The sequence below is a fragment of the Sciurus carolinensis genome, chromosome 18 (genome assembly GCF_902686445.1).
Source record: "Sciurus carolinensis chromosome 18, mSciCar1.2, whole genome shotgun sequence".
Taxonomy (NCBI): domain Eukaryota; kingdom Metazoa; phylum Chordata; class Mammalia; order Rodentia; family Sciuridae; genus Sciurus; species Sciurus carolinensis.
This window is the reverse complement of record NC_062230.1, coordinates 21,225,741-21,248,063: the sequence shown is the minus strand read 5'-3', so window position 1 is coordinate 21,248,063 and position 22,323 is coordinate 21,225,741. Positions and strand designations below refer to the sequence as shown.

General features: G+C 53.8%; 1 protein-coding gene across 3 annotated transcripts in view; it reads left to right on the top strand.

The window, feature by feature from the left end:
* Katnip (katanin interacting protein) overlaps positions 1 to 22,323 on the top strand; it is a 163,845-nt gene that overhangs the window by 65,426 nt on the left and 76,096 nt on the right. For all 3 annotated transcript variants that reach the window (XM_047533637.1, XM_047533636.1, XM_047533638.1), the window contains 3 exons: positions 3,394 to 3,525; positions 6,340 to 6,468; positions 19,827 to 20,088. In XM_047533637.1, the coding sequence (XP_047389593.1) occupies positions 3,394 to 3,525; positions 6,340 to 6,468; positions 19,827 to 20,088 (523 nt within the window). The remainder of the gene's footprint in view (positions 1 to 3,393; positions 3,526 to 6,339; positions 6,469 to 19,826; positions 20,089 to 22,323) is intronic.

Here is a 22,323-nt window from a genome sequence, read left to right as displayed (position 1 = left end):
GGGAAGCACAGGCCTTGGTGTGGGCGGGGCTGCTCCAGGCTCCTCCCACTGGGAAGGGCAGCGGAGGCTCCCGGTGGAAGCCCAGGCGGAGGGAGGGCCTGTTTCTTCCCCTCCCATCACCACTCGGCATCAGAATCCCTGGACCTTGTCCCTCTGCCCCGTGTTGCTTGGTGAGCAGTCTTCCGCTGTGGGTGCCGTGCGGACTGCTGGAGGCTGGGCCGTTGCTTTTTGAGTGTTGGCTTATTTGTTATATCTTGCCACATTTCCAGAACCTCGTGGGCAGTAAGTGCTTGCAAAGGACTTGCTGACTAAGTGCCTGAGGCCGACTGCACACCTGTGTTTGCATCTTGGAGCTCTGGAAATGAGCGGTTGTGCTGAGCTGCTGGGAAGGGAGGCTGGGACTGCAGAGGAGGACCCGGCTCTCCTGCGCCTCTGCGAGTGCCCTCTCTGGGTTTTGGATCCAGTCTGAGGCCGCAGAGCTGTGTGACTGTCTTCCTTGCTAGCGTACATTCAGGTACAGCTTGGTCCAGGAGCTCAGGCCATGGACAGGATTCGTTCTCCATCTCTCAGCTGTGCTTTTCCCTTGGGCCCCCTGGGATCCCAACGCAGCCACCAGCAGGCCCACTTACGACAGTCACCCTGCCTTTGTCCCCTTCCGCTCCCCAGAATGAACACCCAGTCATGGTGGGCCAGGGGATCCCACGCTCTGATTGGCCAGGCCTGGGTCACATGCACCCTCTACCCCTGGTAGGGACCCAGGTCTGGGCGAAACACTAGGAGTGGGGGCAGACTTTGGAGAGGATTTCCCAAAAGAAAACCAGGTCCTCCTAACCAGACGGCCAGGGGTACAGGAAGAAAGAGCGGCGTCCAGCGCTGTCAGAGTCGTGTCCTGATTCTTGGGGCAGAGGTGGGACCCAAGGTTCTGCACTCTCAGATTCGCAGGAGACCAGTGCTGCTGGCCCAGGGCACCCATGGAGGGGCAAAGCCCCATCCAGGATCCTCTCCTTCTGGGTAGGGACCAGAAACCTGTGGAGGCGCTGCGGCACTGGGCTCCTTCTCTGGCCTGCGCCCAGCCATCCAGACTCCCTCTTCTTCCTGGCTAGGAGCCCCTGACGTTTGGATGCTACTGAGTGGTTCCTGGGGAGCAGCGAGGGGTACGCTTTTTTTTTTTTGTACTGGGGATTGAACCCAGGGGTGGCTCACACACTGCGCCACGTCCCACCCATTTTTTTATTTTGCTTTTGAGACAGGGTCTTGCTGAGTTGCACAGGGCCTCGCTGAGTTGCTGAGGCTGGCTTTGAATTTGAGATCCTCCTGCCTCAGCCTCCAGAGCCACTGGGTTCACAGGTGTGGGCCACACCCGGCAGGGGGTGCACGCCTCCCCACGATCAAGGAAGACCCATCTCGGTGACACCGAGGCCTCACAGCTCTTACAGCCGAGGCGGGAAGTCCTCCAGCAGTGCCCGGCCTGGACGCCTCTGCCGGGCGCATCTTCCCTCCATGGACCACGGCTGGCACCATGACAGCAAAGTGACAGGGCCTGGGGCGGATGGTCCCGGAGGGCAGTGAGAGGAAGAGGGGGAGCGTGTTCTAGGCTATCACAGGGCACTCGGGCCTGGCGGGCGCCGCAGGTGGACACTCCTTCTGCCTTGCTCCCTCCCGCTCTGGAGGGAGGCCCCTCACATCTTTGCCTGGACTGCCCAGAGCCCCAGGCCCCGCGCCCTGGGGTGTGAGCGAGGTGCAGGGAACCCTCAAGGCCACTCTCCTCTCCAAAGGCCACACAGCAGCAGGTGGGACGCACCGTCCCTCGTGGGCCTGCCCGGGCAGTCTGAGATCATCCCTATCCCTGAGCCAGCCAGCGGGCCAGGGCATGTTTGAAGGGGCAGACGGGCCCACTGGCCAGGCCTGAGGATGGAGAGCGCAGAGGGAAATGGGCCCCGGAGAAAAGTGAAGGGCGTGTTTTCCTGGAGGGCAGCAGATGTGCTGGGCAGTGCCCGACGGGCAGACGCAGGTTCTGGCCCTGCCCACACTTCTCTGTGGCCTGGACCTCAGGTGGGCGAGCGGACGTGCAAGAATCTTAGTATGACGGTGGCCACGGTCTGCACATAGCGGACTCTGCAGGCCGGCAGGGTGGCTGAGGTCTGGGTTGTGCTGCTTTCGTCAGAGACCTAAGTGAGGGTGACTGCACGTGGGGAGGGCTGCTGTCTGCTGCCCCTTCCTCCAGGGGCCCCCCCCTGGCCACGCCCCCAGGAGCTCACCCTCCCACACTCCAGCAGGTGAGCCGCGGCCCCTGCCCTTCAGGCACAGCCCGAGGACGCTCGTCCCGCCTGCCAGCCACCTCACTGCCCGCTGTCCTGCATTCGCGTGGTCCTGCCAGTGCAGGAGGCTCGAAATGCGACCTGCACACTGGAAACTGGGTACAGGAAAGGGAAATGGGCACAGGGTGCAGTTCACAGCCTGCCGGCCAGGCCCAGGAGTTGTTTCCCAAAGAATGATCCAAGGAATGCCAGAGGAAGACAGGTCCCTCCGTGAGGCTCCCGTAGTCCTGAGAAGTCTGGGAATGTACCACCCGGATGTCACTGTGTCATCACAGGCCGCATCTGTGAGGGCCCGGCCTCCCCAGCCCTGGGCTCAGATCAGCACAAAGCCTTCTTTGAGAAGCTTACTGCCTGCTAAAATTCTCCTGATAAATTCAGATCAGTAAGTCATTAAGCCGGGCGCAGCTGCACACACCTGTAATCCCAGCGACTCTGGAGCCTGAGGCAGGAGGATCACAAGTTCAGAGCCAGCCTGAGCAAAAGGTAGGCCCTAAGCAACTCAGTGAGACCCTGTCTCTAAATGAAATACAAAATACGGCTGGGGATGTGGCTCAGTGGTCAAGTGCCCCTGAGTTCAAACCCTGGCACCCTAAAAAAGTTATTTTTAAAGTTCAGCTAGACACACTTTGGAAGTTCAAATAGAAAACAGTAAAGACTTTTTTTGTTTTTTCCAGGACTGGGGATTGAACCCCGGGCTGCTGTACCTCTGAGCCACACCCCTAGTACTTCATATTTTATTTCGCAGCAGATTGTCCAGTCTCACAGATTGTCCAGGCTGGCCTCAAACTTGCTATCCTCCTGCTTCCGCCTCCTGAGTAGCTAAGATCACGGATGTGCACCCCACGCCCGGCCAGAGATAGGGACTTTGTAGCAGAGGTGACCCAACCCATCTGTGCTGGCCTGTGCAAGGTCCAGCTGAGCCAGGGTTCAGTGCTCATAACACGATGGCCGTGGCACCTGGGCTCACCCCACTTGAGCCTGATTCCTCTGATCAGTCCCCCAACACCAGCCCTTGCCCCTGAGCAGATAAAGGTATGCGTTCCCCCTGTCTCAACGGTCTGAATTTTGTGTATAGAAATCGGTGCAGATCCGAACAGAAGCTGGCCCGCGGCTCCACATTGAACCGCCTCTGGACTACTCAGAAGATTTTGAGCCCCTGGAGGATGTGACTGTCAAGACAAAGGATGCTTCTGGAGATCATGCCCAGGTAGGGACTGGCGATCTTTCCCTGGGATGTTCATCTACGCAGAGAGCAGGAGCTGGACCCCTGGCATCTAGAGGTCAGTGTCCAGAGGCATCTGGCGTCAGAGGTCAGCAAGGCTGGAGTGGACGGAGTCAAGGGCATCCAATCCCTGTACAGCGAGGGGAGCTGAGGGCCGAGGCCGGGCCTGGCAGGGCTGGGTGGGCATCCAGGAAGGTTCCAGAAGCCTGGCGCCTGCCCTGGACCTCACAGTGGGGAGAGTTTCAGGGCAAGGAGATGCGGGCAGGCAGCAGGGCTGGCGCTCAGCTGTGCCCACGCACATGTGCCTAGGTCCGTCAAGCACTTTGAACATCACTGCGGCCCTGGGGCAGCATACACCGCACGGGGAAAGGACTGTGTCACTGCAGCTCAGAGCCTTGTCGGAGGTTGGCGATGGGGGCGTTTTACACCCCTCCTGAGATGGCCTTCTCGTTTCCAGCTTTCCTTCCACAGTGTCTGTCAAATGCCCGTTATCCTCGGTACCAGAGATACAAAAATAGGCCAAGCTGCTGCGGTCCCTATATGTAAGCACCTGATGTGCCAAAGAGAGGACAGACAAGAAAGGAAAAAGCAAGAAATAAATAGATAGTCGCAGGTACCAGTAAGTTCTCTGAGGACAATCAAAGAGGGAGCCATCCCTCTTTGAGGGAGTTGGCATCTGATGGATAAGAAGGAATACACTGGCAGGGAGTGGTGGGAAAAGCATGTCAGGCAGAGGGAGCAGCTAGCACAAATGCCACGAGGCTGGGCTGTTCAGAGATCAGTGTGCAGGCATGGCTTGATCAAGGGGAACATAGGCTGAGTGAGGGTGGGCGGCAGGGGGCAGACCAGGCATGGTGTGGCAGACCTGGGCTGGAACATGGAAGTGGGGATGGATAGTTGGGATTTATTCTAAGGGTGTTGCTTTTGTAACAAAAGGAGTGAGTAAATCATCTCCATGGTCATACATAAGCAGAATTATCTGGAGGTGGCCTGTCAGAGTCACATTGCCAAGCGTGCCCTGCCACGTTTGCCAGAGCAGCTTTGTCAGCTTGGACCCTGGCTGCAGACGCCACAGCCCACCCTAGGGCACAGTCTTGCTTCTGCTGCTCTAATGAGATGAGAGTGAGCCATGGAGGAGGCGGGGGTGTGTCCCGGGAACATTCCCCTGATCTCGGCACGTGCGTTTGGATTTCCTTGTTCCTCCTAAGAGAGGGACAGGAGAGGAGCGAGGGACCTGAGGGTCAACAGGAAAAGAGCCGCTTCTGTCCAGCGACCTCGTCTCCTGGCCAGTCACCGCATGGCGTCAGGCGGGGGCTGGGGGCTGCCTCTGACCAGCCCACCACACGCAGCCTGGTCCGTCTGCGGCTCCTCGTCTGCGTGGCGGCTGGCTCTCGGCCAGGTTCAGTCTGGACGCAGCCCAGCCCCAGCTGAGTGCCTGGCGCCCCCCAGGCCAGTGTCCAGGAGGTTTGCAGGTCCGCACTGGGGCCTCGTGGTAAACGGGCGTGCGGACCCCCTCCGCCCCCTGCGAGCGCCTGCCCACCAGGCAGCAGTGTCCCTGGGCAGCCCTGGGGACTGGCTGGCCGTTGCCGGCCGCCTCTTGTTCTCTGCACGGAGTGCCGGCTGTTCTCTGCTGCCCTGCCGTCGGGAGGGCTCTCCTGCGGCTGCACTCACTTCCCCTGGAGCTGCTCCCCTGCGAGGGGAGGAGTGAGATGTCAGCGCCACTTCCTCGTCAGACAGGAAGCCACGGCAGGGACTGGAGCAGCTTTACAACTGGTACAGGGAAGGTTCCTTTCCAGAGAGTTCCACCCAAGTGCCAGGTCTTCTACTGTCCCTTTCCTCCGCCCTGCCGTGGGTGACGTCATCTCCATTTATAGGAGCAGCTCCATTTACGTGTCAGGAATGAGACCAAGGGCACTTTTTTTCCTATTAAAATACCTTATTTTCCGGATAATGCACGATCGATATAAAAATTCTGTGCGATAAAAGGAAAAGTCAAGTCCTTTCACAAGCCCAGTGCCAGCGAGGTGACAGGCGGGTCTCTAGCCATCCAGACCAGAGAGGCCTCTCCCTTTCCTCCAGGGGAGGGCTGACTCTGCCCTCCTGTGGGGGACTTTCCCGGGCTTGCCTATGTGCAGACCCCGGGAACGGGGGCCAACGGGAAGGCTTGCCCACCCTGATGTCCTCCAGGCCTCCTGGAGGGGTGACGTGGGACTTCCCACGGCGACGTCCACCACCCCAAGGTCCCTGTTGCCACAGGCCCATCCAGGTGTGGAAGGCATCCCCCACCTGGACCCGGCAGGGCCCTCAGCCTGTCCCTTAAGTGGCCCTTGGCTCATTTCAACGTGTAACTTAAAGCTACAGACGGGGTCGCTTCTCAGCGGCCCCATCGCTTGGGACTGCTGAGGTGTGGGCCACCCTGTGAGCAGCCTTTCCTTTGTGTTTTCGTGGGTATTTTAAGGTAAAAGGGATGATGGGTCCGTCCTGTTGACACGCCCACTCTTAATCTGATAGCAGCCGCGGCCACGTTCCCACGCCCGCATGCCCCGCCTCTGTGAGCCCGGGTGGGGAGCGCAGCGCGGCATTGGTGGCCCCTGTGTGGCTCCTGGTCCCCTCTCGGCTGCGGCTGCAGTGGCACTGACACAGCAGGGGGCACGGGGGGCCAGCCTGGGGAGCAGGAGCAGAGGGGAGTAGTGAGGACAGAGGCGGAGCAGGGGGACCCCCAGGGCACGCAGGCACCAGCGTGTCTCCAGGGACAGCACGCTGCTTTTAACGTGCCCGGTTCTCTCTGCTTGTCCCCAGGATTCCAAGTCCCCCCGCAGCACCACGCCCTGTGACTTCAGCCTCTCCCTTCTGAGCACGCGTGAGCATCCTGAGCCTGCGAGCGGCAGGGACAAGGAGAGGATCCTCCTGACCATCCAGGATGTGATGGTAAGGTCAGCTTCGGCGTCCAGCCAGGGGGCAGCAGGGGGTCATGGGACGGACCCAAAGAGCGAGTCTGTGAAAACCAGGCAGGTTCACAAAAGGCTTTGGCCACAACAGAAAAGCCTCCGGCCCACCACAGGGAGATTCAAAACCAAGCCCGAGCAGCCTGACACGTGGCTCAGGTTTAATGAGCACTTACTGATGCCAAGCACCGTGCGGCACGGCATGTCCACTGTCAGGTTACCCCGTGGGGTCGTTCAGTGCTAGGGGCTTCCCTTCCCGTGTTGTGGCTTGAGGAAGTGGAGGGACAGAGACATGATGTCCCTTGCCCTGGTGTGAGGGAAGCCCACACCGGAAGCCCAGGCTCCATGATTCCTGGCTCTTTGGAGCTGACGGTCACAGGCCTGCTTCTGCTTCAGAACATGGCATGGTCTGCAGTGGACGCCATCGATGCTGTGCCCAGGAGCAAGGTGTTCTGAGGCGGCCATCCACCAGCCATGCTTAACTGCGTTTAAACAATGATAGAGAGGCGCGCTCCTTAGCCAGGTGTCTCCCCGGAGAGCCCACGGCTGAGCACCACAGTGAGAAATGTTTGGCAGACACAAAATCAAATGAGGAAATAACCAGAAAAGCCCCAACTGAGGGACAGTGCACCAAACACCTGGCCTAAAACATCAGCGGCAAGAGAGACGAAGAAAGGCCAGGGACTGTTCCAGACTTGGGTGGTAAAGAGACGTGGCCGTTCTGTACCGCGAGATCTGCGGGAGGGGCTGCTGAGCTCAGGATGGTGTGGGGCAGGTGGGACGGTGTCGTGTCCACGTTCAGCCTCCTGAGTTCAACGCTGATCTCGTGGTCACATGTAACAGCACCCTTGTCCTCAGGAGACCCGTGCCAAGGGTAGAGCACAAGGTCACAGTGTCAAAAACTAGTGGTCAGTGGTCAGAAAGAAGACGCACGCAGACGTGTGGGGGAGGAAGGCGTGGGGGAGAGAGGGGCGCAAGACGACAGCGCTGGCCAGCGTCGGGAGGCCACAGTGTGTCCATCACTCCACCCTGACATGCTGTCTATGGGTTTTACATTTTTTCAAAATAATAAGTTTTTTAAAAAAAGCTGATACATTAAAGAGGTGAAGAGCCACTGCACAGGACTGAGCTCAGCAAGGGGAGAGGTCCAGAGAGGCCGGGCTGAAAAGCAAGCTCACGTCCAGGGCCACTCCTGTTCTGCAGGATGTCACCTCGGGGGCCGCCTGGTGGCAGGAACGTGGGATCTCCCCTTACTGCTCCCACAGGTCTCATGTGGAATCTACGATTAGCTCAAGATGAGATAAAAAACAATAATAAATAACACACCAGTGCGCTGCTCCGACCACTGAGCTTCCGAGGGGGATCCTGGGTTTGGGCTCAGCCTGGGCTCCGTGACGTTTCCCAGGTGACTGTGATGTGCAGCAGTGTTTGAAAACCACAGTTATAAGGAAGAGAGATGGCGGTCCTCGGAATTCGGTACACACAAGAGCGTTTAGGGTATCTGTTGAATGTGCAGAGCTGATCTTGAAATCCACAGGCTTTGTACATAGGCCCCGGCACGTTTTCAACAGCCCAGGCCTGAAGGTCACTGGGACCTCAAGTGGAAAAGGGAGGAGTTTTGGTTTTCCTCTTTTGTTTTTTGAGATGCTTTGTACGTTGTGGTTTGAATCTGGGGACTAGAAAGGAGAAGAGTTTAAGCAATCAAGTTTAAAGGCTCTCGTGCGTCATGCAAAACCATTGACCCCAGAGAGACTGAGGTGCAGTTGATGAAGGAACAGGAGTTATTCGGACTGATCGGTGGCGACTGAGAAGACACAAGCAGATCGAACGTGCACCCGCAGTCCCGCAGATTCTAAGTCGTAAAGCAGGGAGGGAGGGGAGTCAGGATGTGAACAGGGCCCAGTGGCACACACCTGTAATCCCAGAGACTCTGGAGGCTGAGGCAGGAGGATCACAAGTTCAAGGCCAGTCTTGGCAATTTAGCAAGACCCTGTCTGAAAATAAGAAGGGCTGGCGATGTAGCTCAGTGGCAGAGCACCCCTGAGTTCAACCTCAGTACAGAGTGGGGCGCGTATGTATACGTACATGTGGCCCAAACCTGAGGAAGACAACGAGAGAGGATAGGAATACGTAGGACGTCCTCCTGATCAGCTGTGAGCCCCACAAACATGCTGAAGTTCAGGGTCAGGACGGAAGGACCTGCTGAGTGGGAGGGCTTGTCCACAGGGGAGGCTGGAACCCACGGCCAGGAGGCAGCTCGGCTCCCGGTGTCTGGATGGCTTCCCAGCTGTGCTCACCGTTGCCACTCTTTTATTTTGAAATACAAAGCGTATTCTGAGCATGCGCCTCTCGTTGCACTGACCCCAGGCTCTATTGAGTGACACCGCGCTTCCCCTTGAGGGGCTCTGGCTAAGTCCCACTCCTTGGGAGCCCCCATTTCCTCCAAAGGGGTGGGTTTGCTGTCTCCTGTTCTGAGCACTGAGCTCATGAACCCTAGGTCAAGTTTAAAGGCAGACCCCGTTCCCATCCATCCAAGCAGGGGGCCCTCTCTTGTCCAAGGACGGCCTCGGCTCTCTTCCACGTCAGATGTTTGGAGCGCCAAACAGGCTTCCCCCTTCCACATCAATGCTTCGGGACGGCAGAGACACGCTGTCCTGTTCTCACTGTGTCTGTGGTCCCTAGAAAGGGCCTGGTATAGAGTTAGTTCGCAAATAAATCTTTGCGAAGCAAGTGAGTGGAATAATCGAGGGATTGAGTCAGGGTCCGGGAGCGGCTGTCGATGAGGCTCCTGGCCAGCCACACAGGCTGAGGTCAGCCGTCACATCTGTACATGATAATCACGGTGACAGTGTTTTCCAAACTGTGAATCAGGACACAGAATCTGACAAAAAATTTTTGTGCTGTTTGGGGTTGAAGTATCGGTGTGGGAAATGTAGGTTGGAACCTGAAATACCAGGGTCTCTGGCCCGTGGTGTTTATTTCAAAGGATATTTAAATTGCAAGTGAGGCAGGGATGTCCCCAGCCACAGCACTTGCCCTGGTAGGGAGCGGCAGGGACTCTAGAGGACAATCAGAGCCAACACGGCCATGTGGAAATCAAGCAGTGTTGTCAGGCTTTCTGTTTAAAGAAAAGCCGGGTATCTGGGTTTCTTTGTGTTCGATTTTGCCCCATTTTTTTATGTTAATAATTAATTCACAATTTTCTGTAGACCGAGCAAAATAAACCTGCCGGTCAGATTTGGCCCTTGGGGCACGCACCATCTTGCCACTTCCGGTTCAGACTCTGAGAGCCTTGTCAGCTTCTGACAGAGGAAGAGGACTTTCTCCCCGCCTGGGGCACTTGAGTTAGCCTCCCCGTTACCCAGAACCTACAGGGGCACCGAGGGATGCCTGGTTAGACAGCTCGGACCAAAGGACATCCAGCCTGATGGCATCAGACAGGGCCCTGGGCCAGTGGGTCAGACAGCAGGAGGCCGTGGAGCTGGAGGAATTCGCCAGGGCATGAGTGACTCACCAGACCGTGCTGAGCAAGCAGCGCCAGGGAATTCTCAGGAGCGGGGAGAGGGGGAGAGGCGTGGGCTGGCCGCACCCCCGGAGTTTCTGCTGATGAAGGCGCTCCCAGAATCTCACTGGCTAAAGCATCTTTTGCAATCCTAATGAAAAATAAAAAATGACCTCCAGATCACCATTAGAGTAAACAACCATTTAGGTCTTACATCTGTGCTGCCTTAAAATTTCTTCAGTATTTTCACATTATATTTTGTATCATCCTATGTAATACCTGATACATAAGTGCTTTCTCATTTAAAAAAAGATCCAAACAATTTATAAGTATATTGAATAAAACATGAAAAGCTCTCTCCACCTCTCCAGCCGGTGCATCCCCAGTTTTTAGTTTTATGAGTCTGTATACTTTACTTAGTTGTCCATTCATTTAGTCACTATTTTCTATTTCACTTCATTTCTGCTTTTATCTTCTTCCTTTTCTAAACTTTTTGATTTATTTTACTGTTTTTGTTTCTCCCCCACCCTCACCCCTGTATCTCAGCTTAAGTTAAATGTTTCATTTGTTTATTTTCAGTCTTTTTTGCTGCAGATAGACACAATCTATTTTACTTATTTTTTAATGTGGTGCGGGAATCGAACCCAGTGCCTCACACATGCTAGGCGAGTGCTCTACCACCGAGTCCCAGCCCCGGCCCCTCGTGCTTTCTAATATGTCAACTTTGAGGCTATAAATTTTCCTCTGAATATAGCATTGTCTTCATCCCACAAATTTTACTGGATGGTGCTCTTCTTGTCATTTATTTCTACTTAGTTTATGACTTTTAGGGTTTTGTTGTTGTTGTTGTTGTTGTCTTTATTTCAAATGTTCTAAGTAAACTATTTTCTGTTTGTCTATTTTTGGTGTTTTGCTACCCCTTTGTGTTAATTTCTAACTTTTCTATGTTGTAATTAAAGAAAGACTGATTTGATTTGTTTTTTGAAAGTTACTGAAGTCTTGTTTGTGACCTACCAGACCATTTTTGTGAATGCTCTTTGGTATTTCAAAAGAATAATACAGTCTCTCTTTTTGGTGTAAAACTGTCATATATAGTAAATCAAGGTTTGGATAGTTTTATTTAACTTGGGGATTCTTTAAATGTGGTCACATCACTTACAGCAGAATTGCTTAGTAGCAATGTAAACTCCTGTTACACCCAAAGCTGTGGACCTGGGTCTAGAGAGGAGGTGGAGGCTCTGCCTTTGTAGAAGCCTCCCTAGAAACGCTCATTAGCAAACCACTGAAACAGATCGCTGCTTATTGTTTGTAAATTTGATCAGGTCGATTCCTATGAAGTTGTCAATTTTCCCTTGTGTTTCTCTATTTTTGCTTTCTACGTTTCAAATCTCTGTCCCTTTGTGTGATGGAGTCAAGATGCTTTTCGGTGGGTTGTGCTCCATCCAGTGACTATGTCGCATCAGCGTCTTCGTCCCACTTAAAGACCGTGTGGGCCTTTTCAGTCTGAGGTCTCTGTCCTCGAGCACTGGAAACTTTTCATTTATTTTTATTGTCCCTGTTAATCTCTTCCATTGCTTTGGTTTTATCCTCTGAAGCTTCGACTGGACAAATGTTGGACCAAATCTGTCCTTCAAGTCTCTTAATTTTTCTTTCAAAGTTTTCTTTCTGTCTTTTTTGAAAAAAATGCTTGACTTAATTTTCTAACATACTGAGTCACCCTTTGGTGCTCTGCTACTTAGCATCTTTCTAAAAATATTAATGATAAAATCAAAAGTTTTTAAGTGTCTAGCTGTTTTTTTTTCATGGGTGAAAAAATTCGGTTTTCAGTCCTGAGGATCAAACCCAAGGCCTCACATATGCGAGGCGAGTGTCCTGCCACTGAGCGCTATCCCTAGCCCCGAAATATCCTCTCCGGTCTCCCTAGGGATATTAGTTTTCTGCATTCTGAAGTCACCTTCTCGTCTGTCGGTTGCGTGCTCGTCCTTGGTGCCTGCCTTTCAGGGTGTTACGTCCCCCACTTGTCTGCCTGTCCTTGCCTTGGAGAATCCATGGCCTTTGCCTCTCCTATTTTATGTGGCGCCCCCCCTGAGGATGGGGCTACCGCATGCTTCTGGAGGCTGTGGGCCTCCGCTTCTCTACCAGGTGTGGGAGCCCCAGCTGACCTGGGCTTGGCTCTGCCTGCATGCCCGGTGCCCACACGTGGCCCCGCTGTGGACAGACTCGTTGCGTCTTGCTCCATAGAGCTGGGGAGGGGCCACAGCCCTCCCAGCAGCCCCCATCAGTGCCTAGGGCTTCCTTGCACTTGATCTTGTACATATATGTTGTGGATGGGCACAATGCCTTTATTTTATTATGTGGTGCTGAGGATCGAACCCAGGGCCTCACGCTAGGCAAGTGCACTGCACTGGCCACAATCCCCACCCTCCCACTTGATCTTGACTGAATTCAGCCACGTACACACACATCCTTCCATTAAAACTTTACTGCCGTGCCTTGGTCCGCATTTCCCTCTGCCTTTAGTCCTTCGTAAATGGGACCTCTGCTCTTTGCGGAGCTGCTCGGTGCTGCTGTCAGGTGGCGCCATTCTTTGTGGCCTGGCCCTGTCCCACCGTCCACACCTGGTTTCCTATCTCTCCACCCTTCAGCCAGCCACCCGCTGGCTCAGCTGAGGAAACTCAGACCGGGGATGCTGAGCTGTCGCCCAGGGGCTCACGGCCAGGCTGTGGCCCGGTGCCTGTGCTTCCTGAGTCCCTGCTCCTTGTCTGTGTCACTCCGCTCCCTAAGACAAGGGCTAGTTTCTAATTCAGGGATGGACTTTAGGGCTATTTCGTAATTTATCTTTGAAGGTAAATTAGTTGGAAAAAATCTAGGGTTGAATGGGTACTGAAAAAAGGCATCAAACCCTGGAAAGAATTGTAATATTTGAAGCACATGGATAACTCAAATTTTCTTAGCCATAGTTCTATGGAAATCGACGTAGAAGAATGTGATTTCAAACATGTGGAGAGGCCCCTAACATTAGGACCCGGACCGTGTGCTGTGTGCTTTGTCTCTGTAGCGCTGCGCCTGAGGTGCGGCATGCATTTCGCTGGAACCCCTTCTGAAGCGGCTTTGTCGCCAGGTCATCAGTTCCAGGGGAATAGGAGCCCTCTGTTTCGTCCGTCCCCTTCTCCCTCGCACCTAGCATCATGCCAACTTACAGGGGATGGATTTTTTCAACAAAATAATGTTGAATAAATGAGAAGAAGAACAAATTAATCAACTCAGCCTTCAGTGCAGAATAAAAAGCCTTATGAGCCAGGCAGAGTAATAGAACGTGTAAAATGCCTCATATGAGGCAGCGGGATTGGAGGGCATTGCTGCAGCCCGCAGGGCATGCCGGGCCAGAGCTACCGAGACCAGTTTACGCAGGCGCTGCCACACCAGAGACATCCTGGAGGTGGGGATGTTGGAGGTTCGGTCTTTCTGGCTGGAGGTCAGTGTCCTCTACCCCTGAGACTGCTGCTTCCTTTTAGGACCATTTTAAACTCTCCACTATGACCTTGTGGTCTAAACATACAAGCTTCTGGTTGGCAGACTCAGTAGGATCTGAGAAGTAAAGATGAATATGCTGTCTCTTTTTTTTGGTACTGGAGATTGAACCTAGCTTAACCACTGAACCACATCCCCAATTCATTTTCTGTATTCTATTTTGAGACAGGGCCTCACTAAGTTGCTGAGGCTGGCTCTGAACTCAGAATCCTCCTGCCTCAACCTCCCGAGCTGCTGGGATTACAGATGTGCGCCATCGTGCCCAGCCTGTGCTGTCTTCTCAATTTAAAAAGTGTCCGTGAAAACCAGAACTCTGTTAAAGCAATCAGGGAACACTAGTTCATAACCGTTCTCCTGTCCCGTTCAGTAACCTCGTCAGGTAGCCAGGGCTCATTGGCCCACATTAGAAGTAGAATCTGGAGAAATAAAGGAATTTAAAAATCAGTGAACAAGAAAACAAGTTGAAACAGCGGAGGAGGAGAAGAGGAAAAAGAGGAAGAAGTACTAGTAGTAGGGTCTTAAAGCTCAGCAGCTCATCTGGGGACACAGGGTGGCTGGAACCAGGTCCAGGCCCAGAACGTAGATCAGGTCATCCCCCTTCCTGAGTATATATGGCTAGAGGTTTAAGGGCTTAATGAACACATATTTTAATCTGCTTAGTGGCCTCGAGGCAGCTCTGTAACCAACGTCCTCCCAAGCAGGCTTCGCCCGTTCCCGCCTTCACGCGGACACCTGGCTTCATTCCCTCTGGAGTCCCCCAGCTCCGCGTTGCTTCCGGGCAGAGAACATTGTGGTCACATGATGAGAGCCTGGCCTTTGGAGTCCATTGATCATCCAAACCCTGGCCCTGCCATTACTCCCGTGCGACCTTGGGCTTGTCCTTCAGGGCTCTGATGCACTAGGACCTGTAGCAACAGCTCAGCACTCGTGGCCGCTCTGGTTTTACAGGCGCCATAGCTGCTGTTACTGTTCCTGCAACACATTGGCGGTCAGTGGTCACCTGCTGTGCCCCTCCCGTCGCACAGCGGAAAGAGGAAGCTCAGGCGCACACAGTCCTGACCCACGGACCCCAGACTCACGCTGCGTTTTAGTAGCAGTTGTCTCGTCTTTGGGGTCCGTCTGCTCACCTCCCTCTGCCTCTATCGAGCGGGCGCTTTGCACGCAGAGCGCTATCTGCTGTGCACCTGCGCCCTGTGCAGCTGGCCTGGCGTGGCCTCCTGCAGCGGCCTTTCTGTCGGGGGCTTGAACTTAACATTTTAAACACTGAACCCTGAAATTAACTCTAACTAGGTTTTAAAGCAAAGCTATAAACTCAGTTTGCACAGAGAGATTTCTGGGTGACGACTTCCGAGCACCTGGGCATCCCATAGCGTGGCGCCCCTTGGAAGGCCGGGCACATTGGCTTCAAGGGGACCAAGCCCAGGCCCTCTTCTTTGCAGATGAATGGGTTCTGATGGAGTGCTACCCCTTCGCTCTTCTCCCCTTTGCCCTCTGGCGGATGGTTTTGGTCACGTGAGCATCACCAGGGCTTGCTTCCTGAGGCTTGCTCACCTCCCCTGCCAGAGCAACCGGATTCATTTCCTTTAAGTGAGACCACACAGAATCTAGGCTTTGTTTTTATATATATTTTGTAAATACATTTATGATCTTTAAATTTGCATTAATTGAATAGGAGAAAAAGAAACTAAATTGAAAAGGAGAAATTATTGGAATTAAAATTTATCATGAGATTTTTTTTTTTTTTCGGTACCAGGGCTTAAGTCCAGGGGATGTTACCACTGAACCACATCCCCAGGCCTTTTTATGTTGAAACAGGGTTTCCTTAAATTGCTTAGGGCCTCGCTAAGTTGCTGAGACTGGCCTTGAATCTGTGATCCTCCTGCCTCAGCCTCCTGAGCCTCTGGGATTACAGATGTGCTCCTCTGCATCCAATGAAATATTATTTCTTAAAATATTCCTCAGTTTGATAAATTATGAAATAATATGAAGAGGTTGGATTGCCTGTTATTTCTCCTTACAGGGGCTCCGCCTGCCCCCCACTACTGTCTGCTCCATAAGGGCAGAGGTCATTCCATCTCCCTCCCTGCTGTCACCAACTGTTAGCCCAGCAAGCTTAGCGCACACACGCGCAGGCAGACACTAGCAAAGGGCGGTGCCGCTCTGTCCCCACCGTGGTTGGACCGTGACAGTACAGGAGCGTCAGGAGCATCAGGAGCGTCAGAGTACAGAATAATCTAGAACGAGCAAGAACCAGTGGCGGGGGCAGCAGCTACAGGTCTGCCGCTTAATTGCTGTGCCAAGTTGGACCAACTCAAAGGCTGGTGGTCCTCAAATTTTGGGGACCCCAAAACTCAAGTCATTAAAGTGTGGAGTTGCAGCACTGTAAAGGCAGGGAAGTGACCAGAGGAAGGCTGCTCATCTGACCGTGGACCCCAGGTCCTGGTGCCCCATCGAGTCCTTCCTGGAAATGGCACGGTTAGTGTGCACTCTGCTGAGACGTTTTGGGGGATGATTCTGGCTCCTGAGACCCAGATTTCCTGGGCAGTGACAGCGGTCTCCCATGGAACCTCTGCCGGCTGGCACCCATCGTATCATGTTTGTTCAGTGACCGGGCAACACTGGGGTGCAGAGAGGGCTTGGCCCACTTTTGCCTCCGGGCTTGTCCCTTCCATGCCGAACGTGAGCCAGGCAGCAGCCCCAGAGCAGGAGCCAGCAGCCTGTCCTGTTTTAGCAAGTTCATGCCATCACAAGGCTGCACCTGTCCTGTGGGGTTATTGCGAGGATCAGAGGAGAAGGCGTTGGGGACGTTTTGTGGCCCACAGTCCATTGTTCTGCCGTGAGGCTCGCTAGCACGGAAGCTGCTGTTCTGCAGCAGACCCGCGGGCCTCCTGCTTCCTGGCCCGCCACAGGCAGGCTCCAGAGTCGTGCGCATGCGCTCAGCCCGGCTCCCCAGAGGCTGCCTAGACCATCTCCGCACGTTCAACTGGAAGACCTCGCGGTTCTCTCTCAGGCCAGTGGTGAATGTGTGCGTGCTTTGGTAAAGGGCTTCTCGGCTCCACACAGCTGACCTGGTGACCAGGCCATTCTTAGTTGCAGGGGCGTCCTGCACATTCTGGAATGTCTGCCAGCACCCCAGCTTCCACCTACCAGAGGCCAATAGCACTTCCTCCCTGAGTTGTGGTTAGAACGCCTCCAGTCATTTCCCCCTGTGCCCTGTGGGAACGCTCACACCATCCCGGGTCACGGCCTCGCTTTTAGCACAGTGGTGTGAGGCAGGGATCTGCTGACCCATTTTTTTTTTTAAAGAATGCTTTTATTTTATTTTATTATTTTTTTATGTGGTGCCAAGGATCAAACCCAGTGCCTCATGCTTGCTAGGCAAGTGTTCTGCCACTGAGCCCCAACCCCAGCCCCTGTTAACCCATTTTGATGTATATCAAAATGTGGCTCAGAGGAGTTTAGTAACTTGCTAAGGTCACATCTCTGATGTTACCTCCACTCCTGCTCATGACCACCACCCAGTGGTTGACATAATTTAATTCAGCACATATTTATAAAGCACCTTCTGTGTGTCAAGCAATATTCTAGCTGCTCAATAAATATCACTGATACTTGGTTTGTGGTAGTGGGGTGGGAGAGAGAAAGCTGTAAAAGATAAGACAATTGTGTTAGTTTCCTACTGCTGCTGTAACAATTTACCAAAAATTAGTGGCTTATCTTATAGTTCTGGAAGTCCCAAATCCAAAATCAGTTTCGCTGGTCTAAAATCAGGGTGCTGCAGGCCAGTGTTCCTTCCACAGGCTCTAGAAGAGAATCCATTTTCTGCTGGGCATGGTGACACACACCTGTAATACCAGTGGCTTAGGAGGCTGAGGCAGGAGGATTGCAAATTGGAGGCCAGCCTCAGAAACTTAGCAAGGCTCTAAGCAACTTAGTGAGACCCAACCAAAATGAGCAGGGTATGTGACTAAGTGGTAAAGCGCCTCTGAATTCAATCCTCAGTTAAAAAAAAAAAAAAAAAAAAAAAAAGGGAGAGAGAGAGAGAGAGACTCCATATCCTTCCCTTTTCTGACTTCTAGAGGCCACCTGCATTCATGGTTCCTTCTTTCTTCTTCAGACCAGCACTGTGGCATCTTCCCCCTTCTCTGACCTTTGCTTCCGTCCTTAGATCTGCTCTTTCTAATGCTGCTCTTCCCATTTGCCTTATGGAATGACCCTTGTCATGCCCGTAGGCTCACCTGTGTAATCCAGGATAATCCCCTCATCTCAGTTTTTTTTAAATCTCTTTTGCAGAGATCCTTTGCCATGTAAGGTAACATATTCACAGGTCCCGGGGATTTGGACATGGACATCTTTGGGGGTCATTTATTTAGTTCTCTACAGTCCAGTTTGTGGCTTGCAAAGATTCATGTTAATCCCACATGCAAAACACATTTATCCCATCCTAAAGTTCCCCAAAGTCTCAGCCAGTTACAGTACCAACTCAAGTCCAAAATGTCGTCAAGTCTTATTAGCTCAAAACTCCCAATTTTATCGGTTAAATTGGAAATGAGTAAAGCTGAGTGGACTCCGTCTTGGATCAAATTCCTCTCCCTCTGTGGACCTGTGGCCCTGGAAAACACGTTCTCTGCTCTCACAGTGATGGGCCACACCAGGAATGACAGTCATACGTGCTCCCATCGAAAGGGGATGGGGGGTAGGACATCCCCAGAAACCACATGAGACTCCTGCGCCCCAGGAGACAAGAGGCGCCTCTGCAGATCTCTCCCGGACAGCCCGTCTTTTCTGCCGGGATGTCTAAGGGAATCCACGAGTCACGTGTCTAATCTCGGGGAGCCCTCTACACACTCCAGCACCCTGAACCTTGCATCCCTCGGCGGTTCCAGCAGAAGGCCAGCCAGCCACACCCTTACTTCCCTCCCCAGATCTCCTGCTCTTGGCATCTTCTGCCCTCTGGCTGAGACTGTCCCTAAGCCCTGGTTCCTTTTGACCTAACAGCCTTTCTCTCGGTCTGTGTCCTCTTGCGTTTACGCTAAGCAACAAGAAGAAACCAGACCACATCTTTAGCGCTTCACTTGGGAACCTCCTGAACTAACTGTCCAATTCGTCAAGCACCAGTTCTGCCTGCCCCGTAAACCTAGGACACAGGTCATTTAAGATGCTGCCATGACATAACCAGGTCCCTTCTCCTCCAGTTTCCAATACACGTACCTCGTTTCCAGAGTTCTCAACAGCAGCACGTTTAAGGTCCATCTTTCCATCGTCTGTTTGCTTAGGTATTTTCTCCCAGGTGATAAAAGATGCCTAAACCGTGTTCCCCCTTCCCTCAGCCTCAGTTGTACCCAGGTACCCAGGATTAGGCTGTGGACATCTTTGGGGAGCCGTTATTCAGTCTCCCACAGCCACTAGGTTTATTGGCCAATCATCAAACCTTCATTGCCTGCTTCTCATTTTCTCAGGACTGCGTTGGAGGCTGGGAGGACCCGGGGTAGCAGAGCCAGGATGACCCAATAGACTGGTTTGACCAGTAGGTCTAGCGTATCCTTTTTGGTCCCAGTATGAAATGTCAAAGTGCCCTCTTTTCCCTTTCAGAAGTGTCTGGGTCTGGCTGATAGGTTTTCCGGTCACGCTAAATATAGAATTTAATGTTCAGCCTAGTGTCTCATGGAGACAAAAGAAACATGTAAAAATTATCAGGCCGTCGTAGTTAAGTGCTACAGTGTAGATCTTAATGCTTGCCCTCCACCTCACGGAGACAACAGAAGCGTGGAGGAACGACCAGGCCGTGGTAGTTAAGTGCTCAGCTCGAGGACATCTGGCGCTGCTAACCTGGGCCAGCGCGTAGGAAGGCGCTCTCTGCCACACGTCCTTGTGGCTGGACTTTCGGGGTCGTCTGGAGGCCCTTGGGATTTCATATTCAACATGATTTTCCGTTCAGCATCTGGATGGCCTCATTAGACATGCTAATTCCCAGGCCCATCCCACTGAGTCAGAAAACCTGGGGGTTTGGCCCCACGATCTGTCTTAGCAAGCCAGAATCCGCATCCTCTCTCCTACCCACCCCCATCTCAGTGGCGTGTCAGGAATACACACACCGCAGTGACCACTGTAGATACTGCTCCGTCCAGAACGTGGCTCCTCCCCTGCCCTTAGCGTCTCATCGTCAGAACAGGCACAACACAGGTGCTGAGATGTCATTAGCTGTTCCTTTGGTGGGGACAGTTCTTGGGATGGAACGATCTGGTTTTCAAATGAGTTTTCCTCCAAGTGCTGTATCTCGCTTTCCATCTCTCCTCGACTTTTGGCAGGAACTGAGGAAAAGCCTGGAAGCCAGTGTGAATCGACAGAGGCAGACGGACAGTTCCAGCGACGAGTACGACTCAGTGGAGGAAGACGTGCTCTCCGAGCCCGAGCCCGGGGACCAGGCGCCCGGGGGAAGCCCCAGAGACAACCCCACTCCTTCCAGAGGACGCTCAGTCCAGAAGGACGTGTCCGAGGACCAGGAGGCAGGACGGCCTTCCCAGGGCCCAGACACCCTCGTGGTGCTGGAATTTAACCCGGCTTCCAAAAGTGAGCTCTGTTTTATGTGGCATTTCTCTGCTTTTGATATCTCTGGACCTAATCGTAGGACTTGAACTTGGGTGGCACTTTATTTTTTTTTAATTGTTTTAGCTGTAGATGAACACATTACCTTTATTTTATTTTATTTATTTTTATGTAGTGCTGAGGATCGAACCCCATGCCTTACACGTGCTAGGCGAGCGCTCTACCACTGAGCCTTGACCCCAGCCCTAGGGCGGCACTTTGAGTTCAGCTTTGAGTAGCCAGTCTCGCAGGCCAGGGAGGTCTGTCCATCAGGGCTCTGTTGTTTGCAAGAGGCAAAGGCTGGTGAAGGTGTCAGATGATCTGGGAATTCCAGGTGATAGATGCTGGCAGATAGTTGTGGGGTCTGTCCTGCACGTTGGAGGAAGTTTAGCAGCATCTAACTAACGCAGGCTGGCTTTTGCAAAAGGGGCTGCTCATGGGCCCAGGGAGCTGAAAATCTAGAGCTATAGGATGCAGATCTATTTCCTCTCCCCTCTCCTCTCGTTTACTCTCCTTCGAATTGTCCCAGGCCATCCTTAGCAGGCTCTCCAAAGTACAAAGGCACACCTGTGCCTTCCTGTGAGATGCTGGCTGTGCAATTCCTCAGAAAAGTGAATTTTTCTAAAAGCTCTAGCAAAAGTCCCAGATCTAACTAGATGCACTGGCGCATGTCTGTAATCCCAGCTGCTGGGGAGGCGGAGGCAGGAGGATCTCGAGTTCAAAGCCAGCCTCAGCAACTCAGTGAGACCCTGTCTGATAAAATACAAAAAAGGGCTGGGGTTGGTGGTTAAGCACCCCTGGGTTCAATCTGCATATGAAAAAAGTCCCAGATCTGTCTCTCCAAACCACATTAGGGAACCCATCTCGGGTCAGGCGCCATCTCTAAACTAATCTCGGTGGTTCTGACGGGCCAGGTCCGGTCAAGAGGGTGCAGCCACCCCGCCCAGCGCTCTGGACCGTGGGCTTTGACTGGGGCTGCCGCGGCCTCCCCTCCGCCTGCTCCTCTTCCATTCCTAGTGCATCCTCGGAGCCACGTGCACCAGCTTGGAGAAGACCACAGTCCCTACAGCGTCAGGAAGGAGACGTGAGGGACTGTTTGAAGTCAGGCGGTCTCTTAGTGTGCTGGGGGGCCGCAGTTTGGTGGGTTCCGACCATGGAAGAGTGTAGTCTCAGTTCTGGAAGCCAGAAGCCCAAGGTCAGGGGTCCGTGTCTTCCGAGTCCCTCTCCTCAGCTTGTAGAAGGCCGTCTTCTCTCCGAGTCTCTCCATGGGCTTCCCTCGGTGTGTGTCTGCATCCTCCTCTCTCTAAGGACAGAGCTTGGATTTGCCCCGCACTAACGGCCTCATTTTAACTGAATTATCCCGTCTCCAAATGTGGACACATTCGGGGTAAACGGGTTAGGACTTCAGTGTGAGAATTTGGGGGTCGTGAATGAGCCCAGAGCAGGCAGTCTGGAAAAGCCACACCCCGTAACTGATGTCCCCAGAGAGGACCCGTGTCCATCAGACCTGCTCCCCGTGCTCTCCCCGCTCCCCGCCGGCTTCCCGCCACCCCTCTCCTCCGCACCCGGCTGACACCGGCCCTCCCCTCCTCGGGCTCTGCTCAGCCTCCTCTGCCAAGCCGCCTGTGAGCCTCACCAGGCCTGGCTGGCCAGGCCCCTCTGTGCTCCCAGACTGTCACCAGGGTGCTTTGTCTCACCAACCCGAGTTGTCTCTGTCCCCCAGCCTGTGATGCTCCGCCAGGGCCCAGGCCCGCGCTGGCCTCCATCGCGGCACACAGCTGGCCCCTGCCAGCGCTCGGGAGAGCAGGGTCACGGTCACAAGGGCGTGTGCCCACCCGCCGCAGCGGCAAGGGGCCAGCAGCATTAGTGTGCTCTGTGCCGGGAGCAGGGAGGGAGGGGACGGCTGAGAGGCGGTCCCCAAGTCCTGCCCTGGACACGGGGCCAGGGAGTGAAGGACCAGGCCACAGAGCAGTGGACGCAGGCAGTTTGAGAGTGTCTCGGGGCAGAGTGAAAGGAGGGAGCTGCGGTTCCTCAACATTCTACGTCTGAGCCCTTGGACTGTCGGGCCGGCCCCACGTTGGCTGTGGTGCCGACAGTGTCCCTGCACAGGGGCCATGAGTGCTCACGGGCTGCTGTCCCCGCTGCCACCCTCCTCTGTCCCCTTCATCTGCAGCCTTTGGCTGGCTTTAGCCCTGGCACCCACAGAAGGAGCCGGCAGGA